Source organism: Aulostomus chinensis, chromosome 16 (assembly GCF_037954235.1).
Source record: "Aulostomus chinensis isolate RoL2024-O1b breed Wild chromosome 16, RoL_Achi_v1.0, whole genome shotgun sequence".
Lineage (NCBI taxonomy): Eukaryota > Metazoa > Chordata > Actinopteri > Syngnathiformes > Aulostomidae > Aulostomus > Aulostomus chinensis.
Window position 1 is genome coordinate 23,752,453 of NC_141335.1, and position 16,741 is coordinate 23,769,193.

The window sequence follows — 16,741 nt, forward strand, 5'->3', positions numbered from 1 at the left end:
TGAGCCCTATGGCATTTCCTCGTAGCTTACCCAATACACCAGTCTGTTCCATCCCGGGAGCAACTGTGGTCAATAAATCTCACAGAAACACATGTTCAGCTGGATTTAAAGTCTTGTGACTGCATGTGTAGCCTACAGGAGATAACAGCACCACCCAGTGGTAGAAGGAGTGCTGTGTTTTCTTTCTGAAAACCAGTCAGAGGTCACCACCCACTAGCAAAGTGAAAAAGAGAGGATGTATACAATCATGCAAGTTCCGATATACCATGGAAAAAGTATCATGAGGAGACCTGCTTGGCTAATAACAAAATGAAATTACTTATAATTTTTAAAATAGGTTTTTATGTCGTAGTTTTACAAAATCTTTTACTCAATTTTACTGTTCAAAATAATTATTGCTTTGATTTTTTTTTTTTTTTTTTAAATTGTGTGATGTCACAAACTGTGGTTGGGATTCGATTTAATATGCATCCAATAATATTCGGTACACAAACACAAAAACTTGGAACCCTCAGAATGCAGAGAACAGAGCAGACCAGTCTCGGGAAAGTAGGGTTTATTCAGGATCATTATTACAAATTTATAAAAGGCTAATGTTCTATTAGAAAAGCATCATGTAAAGGAATTCACACGGTTGGAATCCATTAGAAATACATTCTTTAAAAAAACAAAACTATAATGCATTTCAACACTCCACTGAGGCTGGTCAGGATTGCAAAGGTTGTTTTTTTTTTGTGTGTTTTGTTTTATAATTTAGTGCATTTTTTTAATTGTTCAAATGTCTGGTACATACATCAGGTGTATTACATGACACCCAAATCAAAAACACAAGGGAAGTTCGGCTAAAACAAAGATGAGCATCGGCGACACGGACAGAGTGAGAAAGCAGAGGTGGTTGAGAGTCTGAAGCAGGTGAGAAAAATACCAGTAGGCATTGCAGGTACCGTGCTGTGCGAATGAAACCAAAATGCCCGTCGACTCAAGGTTATTACTGGTGTGTGATTCTCTCTCGTGATAGTTTGTCTTTTGCCTTCACTAATCCTCTCGCTGAAATATTTCAGGAATCAACCGGATTTGGAGACCTTAAGGTGCACCTTTAATAAGACTGGGCTCTGACGTCGCTTCTAACAAGCAGGAATGTGGCGACCACTCCGACTAAAACTCAAAGATGTTCTGTCTTGTCTTCTATCCCGGTGACGCGTTTCCATACTGGAGCAAGTCGGCTTTGTTTGCGCACTAATCTGGGCCAGGAATGCGGCACTCGAGGATGTTTTTCCAGGCACTAATCTTGCATGTAAAAATTCTTCCATTACCGAACAAAACGCTCCAGCAGATAAATCGTATAAACCAATAACCTGACAGTGTGGCAAAGTGAAGAACATTCAGTAAACCTTTCAAGAAAGGTTGACGTGACATTCTGCAGTTCAGGAAGTGGATGCTGATGGATCGGGCTCTGTGGCATCACTATTGTGTTCTTAAGAGTAAACGAGGGAGGAGATTTTAGGAAGTTGTGTTGCCATAAAAAGAAAAAAAAAATATCCAAAAAAAGGTTAAGATTCCGGTTGTGCGTGTATCATGTAAATGAGAAAACAAGACAATTCAAAAATAGGAAAAACAAACCTCTATTGATGCAGCGAAAATAATGTTGGAAGCCTCATTCTCTGGAGGCAATAAGGTGGGTGCTGGACTTCCATACATGTGGGAGAGTGTGAACTATGGACCAGAGGACATGGACTGTGTAAACATGAGGACGATGTGCTTACAAGGCAGTTGGTACAGTGGCATCAGACCCACAGGTGGGAGCAGAGACGGGGTGAATTCATGTCCTTGCCAGGCCGTAGGGACGCCATGGATCCACGGGCTGGGACTGGTCACTTGGTGATGGTAGGACAAGAATACTGGGAAACATGTCAGTTGCTCTTGAGCAAGTCAATGCAGCCCTGCAATAGAGTCACGTTGTTCTGCGGAGGAAAAGTGTAGAATATTTCTTCTGTTAGAAAGTCATGTGATACTAAAAACTTCCCAACCCCCCACAGAGGGCCAGTAAACAGGAAACATGTGACTCAGCAAAACTGCTGAACCATAATATGAACTTGTGTAACTTCACAGGTCAGTTGAAGGTTATTCTGGGGGTAAAAACCTTGGATTTGGAGCAGCTTGTGCCATCACCCTCCTTCATATCATGACCCTCTCGCTCTCCTTCTACCGAGACACACAGGAGCGAGACCCTCAGCCAAATACCTGGACCAAACTCACAGGACTGGTGCCAAGCATGAGTGCCCGGTCCATCTGAATGTCTTTTATTTTGGTGATTTCTAATTTTGTCTCCTGGGAAGATGGAGGAGGGGTAATTATTCACCAGTGTGCCTGCTGTGTCCCGCCATGCCAATCAATCGATCAATCAATCAATCATCCATCCATCCATAGTCTTCTGGCTATTCCTTCATTAAGGGTCGCGGGGGGGCTGGAGCCTATCCCAGCGTCAACGGGCGAAAGGCAGGGTTCAACCTAGACAGGTCGCCTGTCCATCACAGGGCCAACATGGAGGACAAACAACCATTCACACTCACAGTCACAGTCACACCTACGGTCAATTTAGAGTCTGGATTAACCTGGTCCCCTCTTGATGTCTTTGGACTCTGGAGGAAGCTGGAGTACCAGAGAGAACCCACGCAGGAACAGGGAGAACATGGAGACTCCACACAGAAAGATCCCGTGATGGAGCCAGGACTGGAACCTTCTTGCTGTGAGGCCACAGTGCTGACCACTGCACCACCAATCAATCAATCAATCAAAATCCAATCTTAACTCCTGCCCTGTGATTTTCAGAAACAGACAATCATTTAGGGGTTTTCTGATGTCTACGTCAGGGACTCCTTCACTTCAGCAGAGAGGCTGAAGTGGACACGACCCAGTCAACCGGATGAAGCCAAAGATCCAGTTGATGGACACGACGTTCTTTACTGGGAGAGCAATAAAAGACTTGAGACTAAAAAGCAAGTAAAGGCTCATTTATCAAACTGCCTGCTTCTTTACCCAGGCAATCACTTCCTAACACAGGCACAGACTATGAAGACACTGAATAAAATCCACGACCACTACCTTATGATGGGGTCAATAAACACCCCCCCCCCTTAACACACACACACACAATCCCAGAGGTTCCAGACTTGCCACATCAAAATACCACCTAGTGTACTTCAATCAACCAGAGTCCTCAACCCCCGAGACCAGCTGACACATGCAATATACTACAGGCATAAATCAGACACTGAGGCTGTTGGGCATGAAAGAGTTGTGCGTTTCCAACGATTTGAAGATGAGATTTTGGGCCTCACACATTTGGACACTGACTGAACAGAGGAATGGGCACCGATTTTAGATGCAGAGCAGCAGAGATCTGGAAATCCCTTTTGTTTACGAGTCTGCTGAGCAGCAGAGCCTTGCTACAGCTGACCAGCAACGATCATCGTCATCAGTGTGAACATTTGAAAAACTTGAATGGAGGAATTATAGTCAAACTTTTCTTACTGTGTTTTCTTTTTCCAAGTTTACTGCAATGTAAGTTGGTAATACCCCCCCCCCCAACACACACACACACACACACAACTCACCTTGGCATGTTTAATCTCAAGTTCAGCCATCTCGATGAGATTCTTTCTAAAGGCCACCACACGCCTGCCCTTGAAACCAGTGAGTTCTGTGAGAAAAACCATTGGGAAGTTTTAAATGATGCATAAATGCAGAGAGCAAACTGTTTTACACTGTGAGAAACAGGCCAGCGCCCACTGTCTGAACACGCATCTGTATCGACGGATGCACCGACCTTTCTTCCCAGACTCCGACAGCCTGTCAAATTTCTGCAGGCACTGCCGCTGGTGTTCCTCCGCCTGAGGAATGTCCTTGCTCTTCAGCCGAGCCTTGTCCAAAGCCTTGTTGGAGTTCTCGTAATCGACCAGCGCCCGCGCCCGCCTGTACAGAAGGTCCTAAAAGATGTGTTGCACATCATTGAACAGGAGAAATAAACCAACACACCAACTCTAAAAATGCATTTGATTGACTTTGGACAGCACTGCAGACCAACCACACGTTAGCATCCAAGTGGGCTCCCCGCAGCAAAAGTCAAAGGAATTTTAGACTGTTGCTGGCCACAAGCCCTGCAGTCAACAAAAGTCTGAGAGACCAATAATACAGGTTTGGTTTGGCATGGTAAACTTTTTTTGATTTTTTTTATTATTACAATCGTACAAAGTACAAGCTATCGCCATTTGTTAGCAACCACTGTTTTCAAGATGCATGACAAAGCTTTAAAAAGTGTAGCGCAGACAGACGTATTTTATGTCAAAGAACAAAACCTTTCAATATCCTTAGCAGAGATTCCTCATTTTGCGATTTATGATGATGAGGGAAATCTTGTACGTGATGATGAGGTTTGAGATCTTGTGTATGATCCCCATCACGTTCATCCTCGTCAGTCACCGCTCATGCTCTGAATGGCCTGTTTTCACTGTGTTGCTCCGCTCGTTTGATCGGAGCTCTGCTTGTCAAAAGCTGATATCTTCTTCCGTGTAACACGAGTTTCTTCAGCAGATTTCATCTAATTTTCTTCCTCTCCTGTCCTCTTGCATGAGGAGAACCCGACTCACCTTGGCAGCCTGGATGTCTCTCATGTAATATCGAAGCAGCTCGGTGAGTTTCAGCTCCTGGTCCGATGCTACTCTTCCCTCCACTTTCTATGGGGATACAAACACAGACGTTATTCCATCACAACAAATATTTACAGAGTTGTCTTGTGGTTTGTTGGCAGATCTCGCTCTACTTACTCTGAGCTTCTCAAACAGGTCTGACAACTTCTCCAGGTGCCTGAGAAAATAATTCAAGTCCAAAACCCTTTAAAAGCCTGGAATTACTGAGTCTGATAAAATATCATGGAACCCCAAGATCTTAAATATTAACCATCTGTTGATGTCCATATCAGGTTGGCCATCACAGACACTGACGCTGTATCTCAAGGGCTACACTTACTTCTTATTTGCTGTGCTATCTTCTGCAGAGAGGCTGTTCAGCGTGGCGGAGATGTGAATGTAATCATCTGCAATATCTGAAATGACAGACAAAAGAAATGAAACGGAAGGAAATCCCAGGATCACCTCGTTCATCACACTTCAGACTGGATCAAAGACTTCTTTGAGACAAGTACTTTTGTGCGTGCGGGTCATTTTCTCTGCTTTGGCAGTGGAATCTTTTATCTTGCTGTAGTAGTCGAGCAGGAACGTCTTCTCCTGCTCGAAAAAGTCATCCACTTCCTGTGAGGGAAACAAACAGAAGTAAAGGAAGAGGTGGCAGCAACAATTCATCACTGACCTTGAGCTCGTGCAGAAGACGCACCTTGATTCCTGAGATAAGGACCTCGTCAGCTGACTTGACCATGTTTTTGAAGAATCCTCCAAACATTTCCTTGGCATTCTTTCTTCTCACACTGAGCTAAAAACCACAGAATTTGCATTGTAAATATGATGAATCCTCGAGAGCATAACAGTCAATTTGTTCAAGCTTGGAATCAGTTGTGGGAACCAAGGCTCCGTGTCCACGCAGCTTCCTTTTCCGAGTGCTGGCATCTTTCCGTCAACTATTTCCAGTGAGGAGTGAATGACTGCAGCCACCTCCAAAAAAAAAACAACAACACTGCACTCCACCATTTTTTGAGTTTAAAATAGCAGAACTGTGTCTTCTCTGTGGCTCTTTTCCAGTGGATCGGGACTTGTCACCCTGGTAACCAATACAATGGAGAAGCTTGCTCTTACTGTATACATTTATCCCGAACTTTCATATCTTAATAGAGAAAGACAAGATGCTTTGTTGTGTTACTGACAGATAACTATTACACACACCAAAGTCCACCCTTTCAAAGGGTGATTCGCCCCGAATTCTCAGGAACATTCAGAGACAGACATTAGATTTAGAATGTGAAACACAGTTAAATATCGCAGATAAATAAAACCTATATCATACCAGCCAGAAAAAAATTTCCTTAAAAAAAAAATCAGTTCTTATAATGTACACGCAATGGCCTCTTTAATAATAATAATAATAATAATGCAATGGCCTCTTTCTACTAAGTTCATGTCTGTCACACATCAGGTCAACGGTAATCACGACGGGCCTATTCTCACGGTGACAGAAAAGATAAATCTAGAGGTAACAAACAGATGAGCAAAAGAAAGACAAAGCGCCGTGCTGATCTGTCACACTGATCGTTCAGCCACTTCCAAGACAGAAACACGACAAAGCGCAGCGTTCTCCAGTGTCCTGCCACCGTTTTTCTGTCAGAAAAAGAGACTACGTGGACACAAGGGGCAGCGATAAAGTCGCATTTGTATTTCCTATTTTATCATATTTCTACCTTACTACTCATATTCACAGCTAAAACTTTTATAAACAAAACTCCACTCTCCATGCAAATCATGACATAGCTAGCAAAACTGCTGATCTCAGCAGTATGTAAGCTATCTGTCAGTGTCCAGTGAACTCCACTTCCTCTCTTTCCAACTGACAACCAAGGAAGGGAAGTCAGCAGAATGCAGCACTCACATCCTGGTCATACTCTAGGAAGATCTGGAAGTTTCTGTCTTTGCTTAAAATGGGGTGAGAGGACAATCTCTGCAGGAAGATTTCATGCACTTGGACAGTTTTCTTGAACACAGCCAGGTACTCACTGGAGAGAAAGCACATGACACACGTTGTGAAGTGAGGAGATCTTTGCTGAGGAATGTCAACCTCTGTAATGCAAAACAGGGAACAGGATACAGCTCACTGGTATTTTGCCAACACTCACGCTTCCAACTCCTGCTTCATTTTAGTGTACTCCTCCTTGGTCATGGTGGCTTCACCTTCCCCCAATTTGTGCATCTTCTCTCTGGGGCTCTCAAAGTCAGGCTTTGGAGGTGCTGGAGGAATCTATGAATGATGAAAAAAAAAGAAAATGAGTGCATTCCTCCATTTTGAATTTCTTCCTCTGTCTCACTGAATACTTGTTCAATTCCCAAAAGAGAAATAAACAAGACTCAGTTCATGTGAGTAAAACTCACAATGAGGCCAGCGTAGTCCTCCGTCTCAACCAGAGTGTCGTGTAGCCAGATGAAATCTTCATGCTGCCTTGGAACTGAGAAATCTGGCTTCTGGAAAGAGCTAAGTGTGGTCTGGGAATAGAGTTCAATAAAATAAATGAATAGAAAACTCAGTATGTCAGAAAACACGACTTCAGAAAATATGTTCTAATATTTAAGATTTGTAAAAGACTTGTCAATGTAACTTTTTTTTTTTTTTTTACCTTTGTATGGACAGTAAACTTGACTTTGTCCCTTTCACAGAGCGCATCAGGAATGTCAATAAGAAGAGATGCATCATTGTTTAGGTCCACAGATACAGATCGCATCTAAGCGGAGAGAGCGGACCACAGTTATCAAACAAGTTCACCTTTAGGTTCACACCTAAAGTTCACCTTTAAGTTCACATCGCTAGGCTTCGACAAATGTACCTCTCCAGTTTAAAAAAAAAAGTAAAAATGTCATTTGATGTTTTGTCTCCCAACATACACAAGGACACTAAGTATTCAAATGTTTGTCTGTATGCTGAATTTACTTCATGTGGCAGAAGAAAACACAAACTTTATTGAAGTTGCAATTTATGTCGTTACCACATAAATTCATACTGGTTTAGCGAATCGGTATGTCATGATATTGTGGGAGTGTTGTCTTTTTTGTGGTTTTCAATGCTTCATTACAGTTTATGTACTTTTCAGGATTTACCAGATATTTGCATTGGCTAATGATGAGAAAAAAACTAAGTTTTCACATTTTGTAAGAGTTGCTTCTCTTGCAAAATGTTCATCCCTACAAAAGGTGCAATAAGATCAATAGCGAGGTGTTTGGTGAATATTTCTCCATATCGCCCAGGCTTAATAAATAGCATGAGAATATTGTTATAAAAGTTTTGAAACCTACAATGCTCATCTCTATCCAAAACATTGTTGATGTCTTTTTGTGATAGAAATATATATGTACAAACAGATAGTCCGGACTATTTATCCTTTTACATTTTATTCAATTAAATTATTGTTTTTGGTGAATGAAAGTTACCGTCCCACCTGTCAGAATGCTAAATAAGTTTCGCTCACCGCAGTGGTTCCGGGTGTGCTGTTAGCATAGCAATAATGTAGCTTAAGTTTTTTTTTTTTTTCCCCCAATCAGGCTGCGTTACTTTATCGTCGCGATGAAGCTAGCTCACGATGCACTTATCACGTAACGTAATCTTAGTTGGTGTGTTTGAAACGACAGCTGCGGCATTCAACAACACCCTTTCTGCTTCGATGGAGTCTGTCACCATCGGTGAAATCACTCGTTTCACTTGCGGTTGGACTTAGCGACATGAAGATGGCAGGGTTTAACCAGTGGCCGGTGGTACGTGGAGAGAAAACAAGTCAGCGGGGATAACCTAGTTAGCCCAGACCCCAACAGCAGTTAATGTTAGCTAACTAAATTCTGCAGGGGATAAACTTTGAGCTCCCTTCCGTTAGACTTACCTTTTCTTTATCGCTTTCGTCCGTAGGGGATGTCATAGTGTAACTGAAGTCAACAGGCCAACTATCCAAATAACTAAACTCTGCACAGGAAGCTCTGTCTCTTTCTCTCTCCGTTGACTGGCTAGCTGCCTGGCTGACGAGCTGTCAGTTCGGAGATTTTTTTTTCTCTTTCTCTCTTTCTTTCTCTCTCTCTCTCTCTCTCTCTCTATCTCATCCCGGAGATGAAGCATTAAATCCCGCCTCAAGGACAAAATGACTGGACAGTTATGCATTCTACAACTATAAGGATTGGTTTATAACCTAATCACTCATATCACGTTTCTGCTTCAGACTGTGGTTTTGATGAGGAGGTAAATTCTGTGTTCGCTCTCTTTGAAAACTCGCTTCGGGTTGGTTTTAATTTGCAACCACTTCGAAAAACCAACAAACAAGGCAACCGAAATAGAGTCAAATGAACCAAATAGACTAAAGCAATACGGACATATATCGACGTTACACCTTGTATTGTGGGTGATGTAGTTCTTATACGAAACAAATGCGCTGACGGCACACCACTGAGAACTACAAGTCCCAGGGAGGCGAATTGTGCAACTCGAAAGGCGCGTCCCTGAGAATCGTTGAGAGGTTTCTTTTGAACATGTTGGGGCAAGTTCTGCCGCTGAAATGGGAAAAAACACATTATATATTATAAAACCTGTGGAACTACGTTCTGGATTTGCAGTTAGTTAAATCGTATTTTCTTATATTCGAAGCTTGTTGCATGAAAGTGGCAAAATGTTTGTTTTTAAGCGTGTGGCGTCCGTTTGGGGCGCATGTGTACTCGTTCCAAAGTGGACCTCCCTCAGTGTCAGCTACTTCTCTGGCTGCCAAAGCTCACTGTCGTCAAAGAGACACAGTCCGTACAGCTCAGTTGACAGTGAGCGCTACTCGTCTCTTGTGAAATCCGTCATGTCCTCCAAGGTCAGCCATCAAACTCCTGAGACTCTTCTGGCTGAGGATGAGCACATGTATGGACCTGTTATCAAAGATAAAACACCTTCAGAACCAGACAAGGGGGCACCCAGAACTTTCCATCCCTTCCTGGGATGCCAAGAGACTGCAGAAACGACTGAGCTGGAGTCAGAACCTCCAGTCCGGATCTCGTTAAAACGAGGCCAGGGCAGGTCATCCGTCCCGAGTGTGACCCGCATCCTTCAACAGACTCTTTCCCCTGAGCAGATCTTCTACCTGGAGAGATGGAAGAAGAGGATGATCGCAGAGCTGGGAGAGGAAGGCTTCAGAGAATACAGTGAAAGTAAGTTTTGCTGAAGCTTTGAAGCTCTTTTTCTCTCTGGATTCACAAAATACAAAGTGACACAGAATTGTTACATGGGTTGGATATTGGCAGAATCTTCACGATGCCATTTGTATTGGGATACTCTACAAAAGTTACTCCAGATTTCAAAATGGAGCCGAAACAAACAACTTGCTGTGGTCTACCTGGCTGGTCTACTAATTTGAAAATCGCATGAAGTTGATAACTCAATGGAGTCAAAGATATGTCGTTCAACATTTGAATTCAAATCTATTCGAACAGCACTTCCACAGTTGCTATAACACAACCTGGGTCCCAATTTGATTTTATTTCCATTGCGTTTTAATACTTTATTAATAATATTGATACAGTACCATGACAAACACTTGCGATATGATTGCTGTGTTGACTTTATTGCACAGCTCTCACTGTTGTTTGTAACCAGATCTGTTTAGGCAAGGGAAGCTTTTCCATTCAGCTTTGGAGGAAGTGCTGGTGTCATGCGCGAGTGGGAAAGACAGGAACCTCCCAGAGTCAGCGGAACATCCAGCTGAGGTGCAGGGATACCTGAGCAGCGTCTCTCACATCCTGGAGGATGTCAGTGCCCCCAGAGCTATCGAAAGCAAAGTACAACACAGCGCTCTCAACTATCTCGGTGTTGTGGATTGTGTAGCTCGGTACAGGTAAATGCACTAAAAACTATGTAAGACTGTAATGTTGCACTGTATCTTTTTTACCTCACTAACACCCCCCCCCCCCCCCCCGGTCCGCAGGGGTGTTCTATGTGTTATTGACTGGAAGACTTCAGAAAAACCCAAACCATTCTTGGGCAACACGTATGACAACCCTGTTCAGGTGGCGGCTTACGCTGGAGCGCTGAACAGCGACGACAACTACAAGTACCAGGTACAGAGAGACGGGATGTGATTTCAAGCTTTTCAACCTGAATAAGTCGTAATATTTTAATGGAATCTTATTTTTAACGGCAGAATCTCTTTTTTTTTTTTTTTTTTTTAAGAACATTTCTTACAAGTACAATGCAACACAAAGGGCTTTTTGAGGCTTTCTTTATATAGAAACACACACACACACTAAAGTAACCGAAGCCCAACATCTCAAGCTAAATAACAAACAGTAAAAACAGGAAGTGAGGGACTGGTTTAGAGAGTGGAGAGGAAACGCCATCTTCAGTGAGGACATACTATAGGGAAGGAAGAAAACGAAGAATCTAAATAAAAAAGTGGATGAGCAAATTAAAGATTGAGTGTTATAAAAAGAAGGCTAAAAACATTTATTTTGAAGGGTGAATCAATCGAGTAAGTCCAAGGAAACATCAGGAACATTAAAAAGACAAAAATAAACTTGTGCAATTCAAATAAAGTATAAATTCAACACACAAATATATGAGTAAAATTTAAAAAAAAAAGAGGAATTACGCCTTCTCAAGAGTCTGACTGAAGTGTTTACTGCTCGTCATTGCAGGTTGAGAATGGACTCATCGTTGTGGCCTACAAGGATGGTTCGCCTGCTCACGCTCACCAGCTGAGCCCCGAGCAGATGATGGACTACTGGAAGCGATGGCTGGTTCGCCTGGAGGCGTTCACAGAGGTAAAACGGACAGAAGGGGGAAGGGGTTTTTCGTTTGTTGCTGATGAGCATTTTTCATTAAGTGAGACATTTTACTTTGCTGATCTTCAGGTGCCAAAATCAAGTCAGTCAAATAATATCTTTTTTTTGTCTTTGCATTTCAGATCCAGTCATGAATCAAGTGCTTTTTTGGAAAAGAAATGAGATCAGTAGAAACAAGCGCCACCAGCCACGTGCGGGATTAGTTTGTTCTGGTCTTTTCATCTATTTGCTCAACTACAAACTTGTGTTAATTTGTTTGCATTAGGAAAGTAACTTGATAAAGACTTTGTAGGATTCTCTAGCAGCTGTGAGCGTGGCTCACCCTGGACGTCAGTGCTGCCCATCACGTGAGGTCATAGGTCAAGACACAAAAGGGAGGTCACGATCACGATCCTGATCGTTCTCATTGACAGCCACCTTCCGTGTTTCCTTCACAATGGGACTGCAGAGTTCATCCAGAGAGTTGGAGCCGACGGAAGTCTCCTGCTAAACCTCAAACGCTGGTTTGGCCCTGAACTACAATCATGGACTCGTTCTATCCCTCCGTAGAGCAAAGGTTGGCTTCTGTAGTGCCATCGTGGAGAAACAAGCGCCTTGATGCCAGCACATCTTCTTGTGTTGCTGCTGTTAGTTACCCCAGGGTGGAGATTGATTCTTCTGGAAACCTGTGCTGGAGTATTTCAAATAAAGCTTAATTAAAAAAAAGAAAAGAAAAGTTCACATGAAAATGCTTGTTCATCATAATAATCAGTCTTTCTGAAAGATCTGAGCCGTGAATGGTTCAATTTATTTGGAAAACAAATAGTTTACAAAGTTGCTTTGCTATTTTTTTTAACAGATTAGATGTCTTCTTTCATGATGCTCCTATGCTATCCTTTATTTACCTCTGTCTTGTTCTTTTTTGAGCACAGTCACGGCTCAAAGGCACTGACATCACGTGTTGCGTTGTTGACCTACTGTGAAACGGCTCTGATCAATAAATGCACTGACAACATGACTCGCATTGATTAGCAAATTCAAAATGGAGCAAAGCTCAGGCCTGAAACCCAGCAGTGCTAAAATCATGTTGAATGAACGCTGGCGGCTGCCTCTTGTGCCTCCATCTTGTCATTCAATTATGTTGAATGTCGTGTGATGGAGAAGGGAATGGAAAATATATTATTATTATTCAAAAGATCAACAGGAACAGACATGTTTCTTGCTAAATACAGGACATGATGGTTTGCTGCCAGAACTCCAGAACATCTGTCAACCAACGTCTCCTCAGGACAGGAAACACAACTGAAAAGGAGAACGCACAAAAACAGGATATGTATTACGCGTCTATTTCGGGAAACTTGAGACCACAGGCGGTTCCATAAAATGAGGAAGTTTCTACAGTATACACTGTCCACTCCAGTCTGTTAGAAAAAAAAACAAAACAACCGCTGCAAAGCATGAATGACCTCACTTTCATTAGGATTTGTTCCAGAGAAAAGGTGCTTTTATTAATAAAACACCCACACGTCCACCATTCCAGAGTTTCTACCTCTGCCTCTGCACGAACTATGAACAGCTGACTCAGAAGAGCCCGACGTTGTGACGTTACCTTTTAATGACATCTCATCTTGAAGTTGTGAGCGAGATCTCTCTTCAGGGCTCTGACCTCGGCTGTCAGGAATTTCACTTAAATGCGTCCCCCTGTGCTGTTGTGTGTTCGAAAAATAAACGCAATGTGAGGCCTTGTGCAGCGGCACGAGGGTTACTGGTGTCATTCAGGTGGTTTGGTAAAATCTGCCTTTGCTCATGCAACATGTGATTGTGGACCCTGATCCCTGCTTTCAACCAGGGAAAAATAGTATTTCATCCCACTTACATAGAAAGAACTGTTGAAATGAACTGAAATGATTAATTACACAACTGATGTGGACAGAAAAACACACACCATGAAGTCTAAAGCACAGATTGACACGAGACATCAGTTAAAAGTTGTGGTTTGTTCTTTATTCTCACCCAGAGAAAGCGTGATTTCAAGAAGGCGACTCAGCTACATGTTCGCAGTGGCTATTAAATTTACCATACGTCAAGCAATGACTTAACTTCTGTAATTATTATGTAATTATGCAGAGGAAAAGGTTAAGAGGATTTTCATGTGAATACTTTTGTAAATGTATCGATTTCACAATCACTTGTAAATGTAAATGTATAAATCAGAGTGAAGGTGAATCCAAACGCTTCCAACAAAGATGATTTTGTTTTTCCTCGCCGTTCCTCTCCTAGCACGTCTCTTTCACCTGGATGTCATTTATCCACGGGCGGCTCCACACTGTGAACGTGCACGTGTAAGGCTGAGGAGGAGAGATGAGAACCCATTAGATCTGTGTGATGATGATGATGATGATGATGACTTCCAGGAAGCGCCACCAGACGCTCCAAGCTACGCCAGAAGGCAGCAGTTCAACATGCTTACCCGAGGGTCTTCATGGAAGTCACACACCTCCGTGGCATGGCTCTTTCTGCAGGTGGTTCTTGAGAGTTCCACAGTCAGGACGTATTTCAAGCCAGAAACTACCTGCAAGGAGATGGAAGACCTTCAAAATAAAAGCCTGGAGCGGTCCTGTAGTGCACCGGTAGTGACAGGAAAGCAAACAGTGTGGCAGGACAGCTGGAAAATGTGGGATTTTCTTTAAAAAAAAACATCAATATGCTGAAATTGTACACCTGATTCGGCTGATAGTGAAACATTTATAAACCCCCCAAAAAACATTAATGATGATAAATTAGGTGCCAAACGGCGGATATGAATAGCAACAAACCAACACTGATAATTAAGATCAATGACCAATATCTGCCTGCTGATGACGTTTGTCTGATTATGGGTAACAACTCATGTTACAGATTATAATCCACACAAGGGTGGAACAGCCCCCCCCCCCCCCCCCACACACACACACACACACACACACCCGCCCCGTGCTACAACCTCCGCAGTGACTTGTTTAAAGTTCGTCACCAGCGCATCAGACGACGCGTCGCTCACCTGAGCCTGGGCACTGACCACCTTTGACACTTGACGGAGGTACATGTCGTTGCTGGCGTTGTTGTGTTTGACGAGAGCGAAGTTCAGGGCATTTTTCACCCGTTCATCGTTAACGTCTACGTCCCGAAACCCCCCCACCAACGACATGGAGCCCACGGCCGCCGCCGCCGCCGCCGCCAGAATCGCGAGGGATAGCTTCCACATCGTTGTCCCGTAGCCGACGAGTCGATTCCAAACAACGCAACACCGTCGTTACCGCCCTGTTATATATAAACAGCGACGTCACGGCTGGCCTGATAACTGTGATTGACACGTGGCGCAGCCAATCATCAAGTAACTACGAACTCTCGTTCGTCTCCCTGACCCCCCTGAAACCAAATGAGCCTGTCCCGCTGATCCAGGAGCAGCTCCGCCCCCTCGTTCCCTCCTATCAGTCTGCTTTATTCCCAAGGACGAACGAACGGAAAGCCCGCCCGTGTTTATCATTCTTTTAAGACAAACTTCGAATATTTAATATGAAAGGTGCACATTCAACGCGTGAAAGAGAACTGTTGAGAGCTTTAAACCTTAAAAGAACGATATAATATATAAATATGTGGAATTCAGTTCACTGTCACGTTGTAACAACATCCATTCGATTAAAGATCCATATACACTTCATACATGTTCTTGAATTTAACTTTTTGTTATGTAATAACATCATTTTATTTATTATAATTTCATTTCTGATTATTTGATTCAGGTTTTTTTGGGGGGTGTAATATGGCTATGAAATTAATCAAAAACTGATTTAAAATCAATAGGTCAAATAAAAAGGTAATATTTCTGTCACAAATTCAGGATCAAAATATGTTTTGAGATCAAATATTGTGGTGCTGCAGAAATGTCCCACCTACCAAATTTTATAAAATATAGTGAAGGCAAATAGAACTCGTGCATGATGGACCCGACAATAACATGAGCAGACAATGCGACCTCACACACATAAATAAATAGGAATAGGATCCATAGTCATTCAGTCAGTTAAGCCAATAGTAGAACAATGGAACACATACATACGTTTATAACAGGTAGAATGTCTTCATGATGTGAAGAATTGTTCCTCCATTTCTTATGATCTTGATCTTCTTTATCCCAGTTAGTTATGATACATTTTTCCAAAGCGTTGGCTTCAAACTCTGTAAGAAAACATCTTTGTTTCATGCAGCTCCCCGCAAAACTCACACCAGCATAATTTAATTTTTTTTCCATGATGAAATAAAAACTTCTCTCTAAAATCTGTGGAAACGGTTTAGTACTTTTACACTTGTGCTTCCTGTGTTTTGTGCATCCAGGGTTCAACAGTCTTGCCGCCGCCAGAATCTTCCTGACTCTGATGGAGCGTTTAGGCTTCTCCCAGTTCTACCTGCAGGGAGGAGACTGGGGCTCCCTCATCACCACCAACATGGCACAGACGAAGCCTCAGTAAGACTCAGCAGAACAAGCGGTCACTGAGCACAGGTCACATGGTGTCACGGCGCAGGAATTTGCACCCGACGTGTTTTTAAAGCGAGCATTGTGAAACACTGCAGACTTGACCAGAAGATGCTGACAAAACAAATGAGGCAGAAAAAGAATGCTTCCTAACTCGCTGGCACAAGGAGAACTGGATAAAAACAGCAAGTTTCCATTTCAAGAGATTTTTCTTCTTCAGTAAATCTTGTTCTGTCTCCTCCAGGTGTGTGAGAGGTCTCCACCTGAATATGTTCATGTCAAGGAAGGGCTTCAAAGTGATGCTGTCCCTCCTGATTGGTCCCTATCTGCCCTTCCTGGTGGGTCTCAGTCGGGAAGATGTGCGGCGGTTGTTTCCTTTCTTTGAGAAGCACGTCTGGGACATCTTGAGGGAATCAGGCGACTTTCACATTCAGGCAAAGCGAGCCAGAAGTTCAACCTGCCTCAGGAGCTGCTGATGCTACGTTGGTGGTCTTTGGCTGCTGTATATTAGAGCGTACAGGTCCCATCCAGCTACCTCACTCAGTACTGCTTATTTCATCTAGCGGTCTTTGCACTATTTCTGTCTTTAGTTCTGCTTGTAGGGAGTGTATTGATGTTTAGTGTAGTTAGCTTTATTGATCCCGTACAGCCTTTGTACCCCTGCTTTCAACGAGAGAGAAAAAAGGGTTTCCTTAAACTAACTGGCAGAAAAAGCAAATATAGTGAATTAATCTTCTGTAACTTA

The 16,741-nt window shown here is 42.9% G+C and overlaps 3 protein-coding genes across 3 annotated transcripts; 1 reads left to right on the top strand and 2 right to left on the bottom strand.

The window, feature by feature from the left end:
• Positions 1–523: 523 nt before the first annotated feature.
• snx5 (sorting nexin 5) lies at positions 524–8,971 on the bottom strand. The gene is made up of 13 exons (XM_086179834.1): positions 8,582–8,971; positions 7,331–7,435; positions 7,089–7,199; positions 6,836–6,957; positions 6,592–6,715; positions 5,389–5,484; positions 5,201–5,306; positions 5,026–5,101; positions 4,824–4,863; positions 4,647–4,733; positions 3,827–3,986; positions 3,615–3,700; positions 524–1,961 (listed from the first exon to the last, which is right to left on the bottom strand). Exons 1-13 carry the CDS (start codon positions 8,615–8,617, stop codon positions 1,911–1,913), a joined length of 1,200 nt encoding a protein of 399 aa, XP_086035960.1. The 5' UTR covers positions 8,618–8,971; the 3' UTR covers positions 524–1,910.
• On the top strand, positions 8,270–12,495 carry mgme1 (mitochondrial genome maintenance exonuclease 1). The gene is made up of 5 exons (XM_086179835.1): positions 8,270–9,875; positions 10,321–10,558; positions 10,649–10,781; positions 11,358–11,483; positions 11,627–12,495. Exons 1-5 carry the CDS (start codon positions 9,356–9,358, stop codon positions 11,636–11,638), a joined length of 1,029 nt encoding a protein of 342 aa, XP_086035961.1. The 5' UTR covers positions 8,270–9,355; the 3' UTR covers positions 11,639–12,495.
• Positions 12,496–13,465: 970 nt separating this feature from the next.
• cst3 (cystatin C (amyloid angiopathy and cerebral hemorrhage)) lies at positions 13,466–14,784 on the bottom strand. The gene is made up of 3 exons (XM_086179836.1): positions 14,524–14,784; positions 13,954–14,055; positions 13,466–13,831 (listed from the first exon to the last, which is right to left on the bottom strand). Exons 1-3 carry the CDS (start codon positions 14,725–14,727, stop codon positions 13,760–13,762), a joined length of 378 nt encoding a protein of 125 aa, XP_086035962.1. The 5' UTR covers positions 14,728–14,784; the 3' UTR covers positions 13,466–13,759.
• Between the last annotated feature and the right edge of the window lie 1,957 nt (positions 14,785–16,741).

Excerpts from the sequence above, each read along its gene's own strand:
- snx5 (XM_086179834.1), bottom strand. The coding sequence starts at position 8,617 with ATGACATCCCCTACGGACGAAAGCGATAAAGAAAAG. Across the intron at positions 6,958-7,088 it reads AGGACTACGCTGGCCTCATT|ATTCCTCCAGCACCTCCAAA; the intron begins GTGAGTTTTACT and ends CATCATTCATAG. Across the intron at positions 4,734-4,823 it reads ACCTGTTTGAGAAGCTCAGA|AAAGTGGAGGGAAGAGTAGC; the intron begins GTAAGTAGAGCG and ends GTATCCCCATAG.
- mgme1 (XM_086179835.1), top strand. The coding sequence starts at position 9,356 with ATGTTTGTTTTTAAGCGTGTGGCGTCCGTTTGGGGCGCATGTGTACTC. Across the intron at positions 9,876-10,320 it reads CTTCAGAGAATACAGTGAAA|ATCTGTTTAGGCAAGGGAAG; the intron begins GTAAGTTTTGCT and ends GTTTGTAACCAG. Across the intron at positions 10,559-10,648 it reads GATTGTGTAGCTCGGTACAG|GGGTGTTCTATGTGTTATTG; the intron begins GTAAATGCACTA and ends CCCGGTCCGCAG.
- cst3 (XM_086179836.1), bottom strand. The coding sequence starts at position 14,727 with ATGTGGAAGCTATCCCTCGCGATTCTGGCGGCGGCGGCGGCGGCGGCC. Across the intron at positions 14,056-14,523 it reads TGGTCAGTGCCCAGGCTCAG|GTAGTTTCTGGCTTGAAATA; the intron begins GTGAGCGACGCG and ends ATCTCCTTGCAG. Across the intron at positions 13,832-13,953 it reads ACTTCCATGAAGACCCTCGG|CCTTACACGTGCACGTTCAC; the intron begins GTAAGCATGTTG and ends TCTCCTCCTCAG.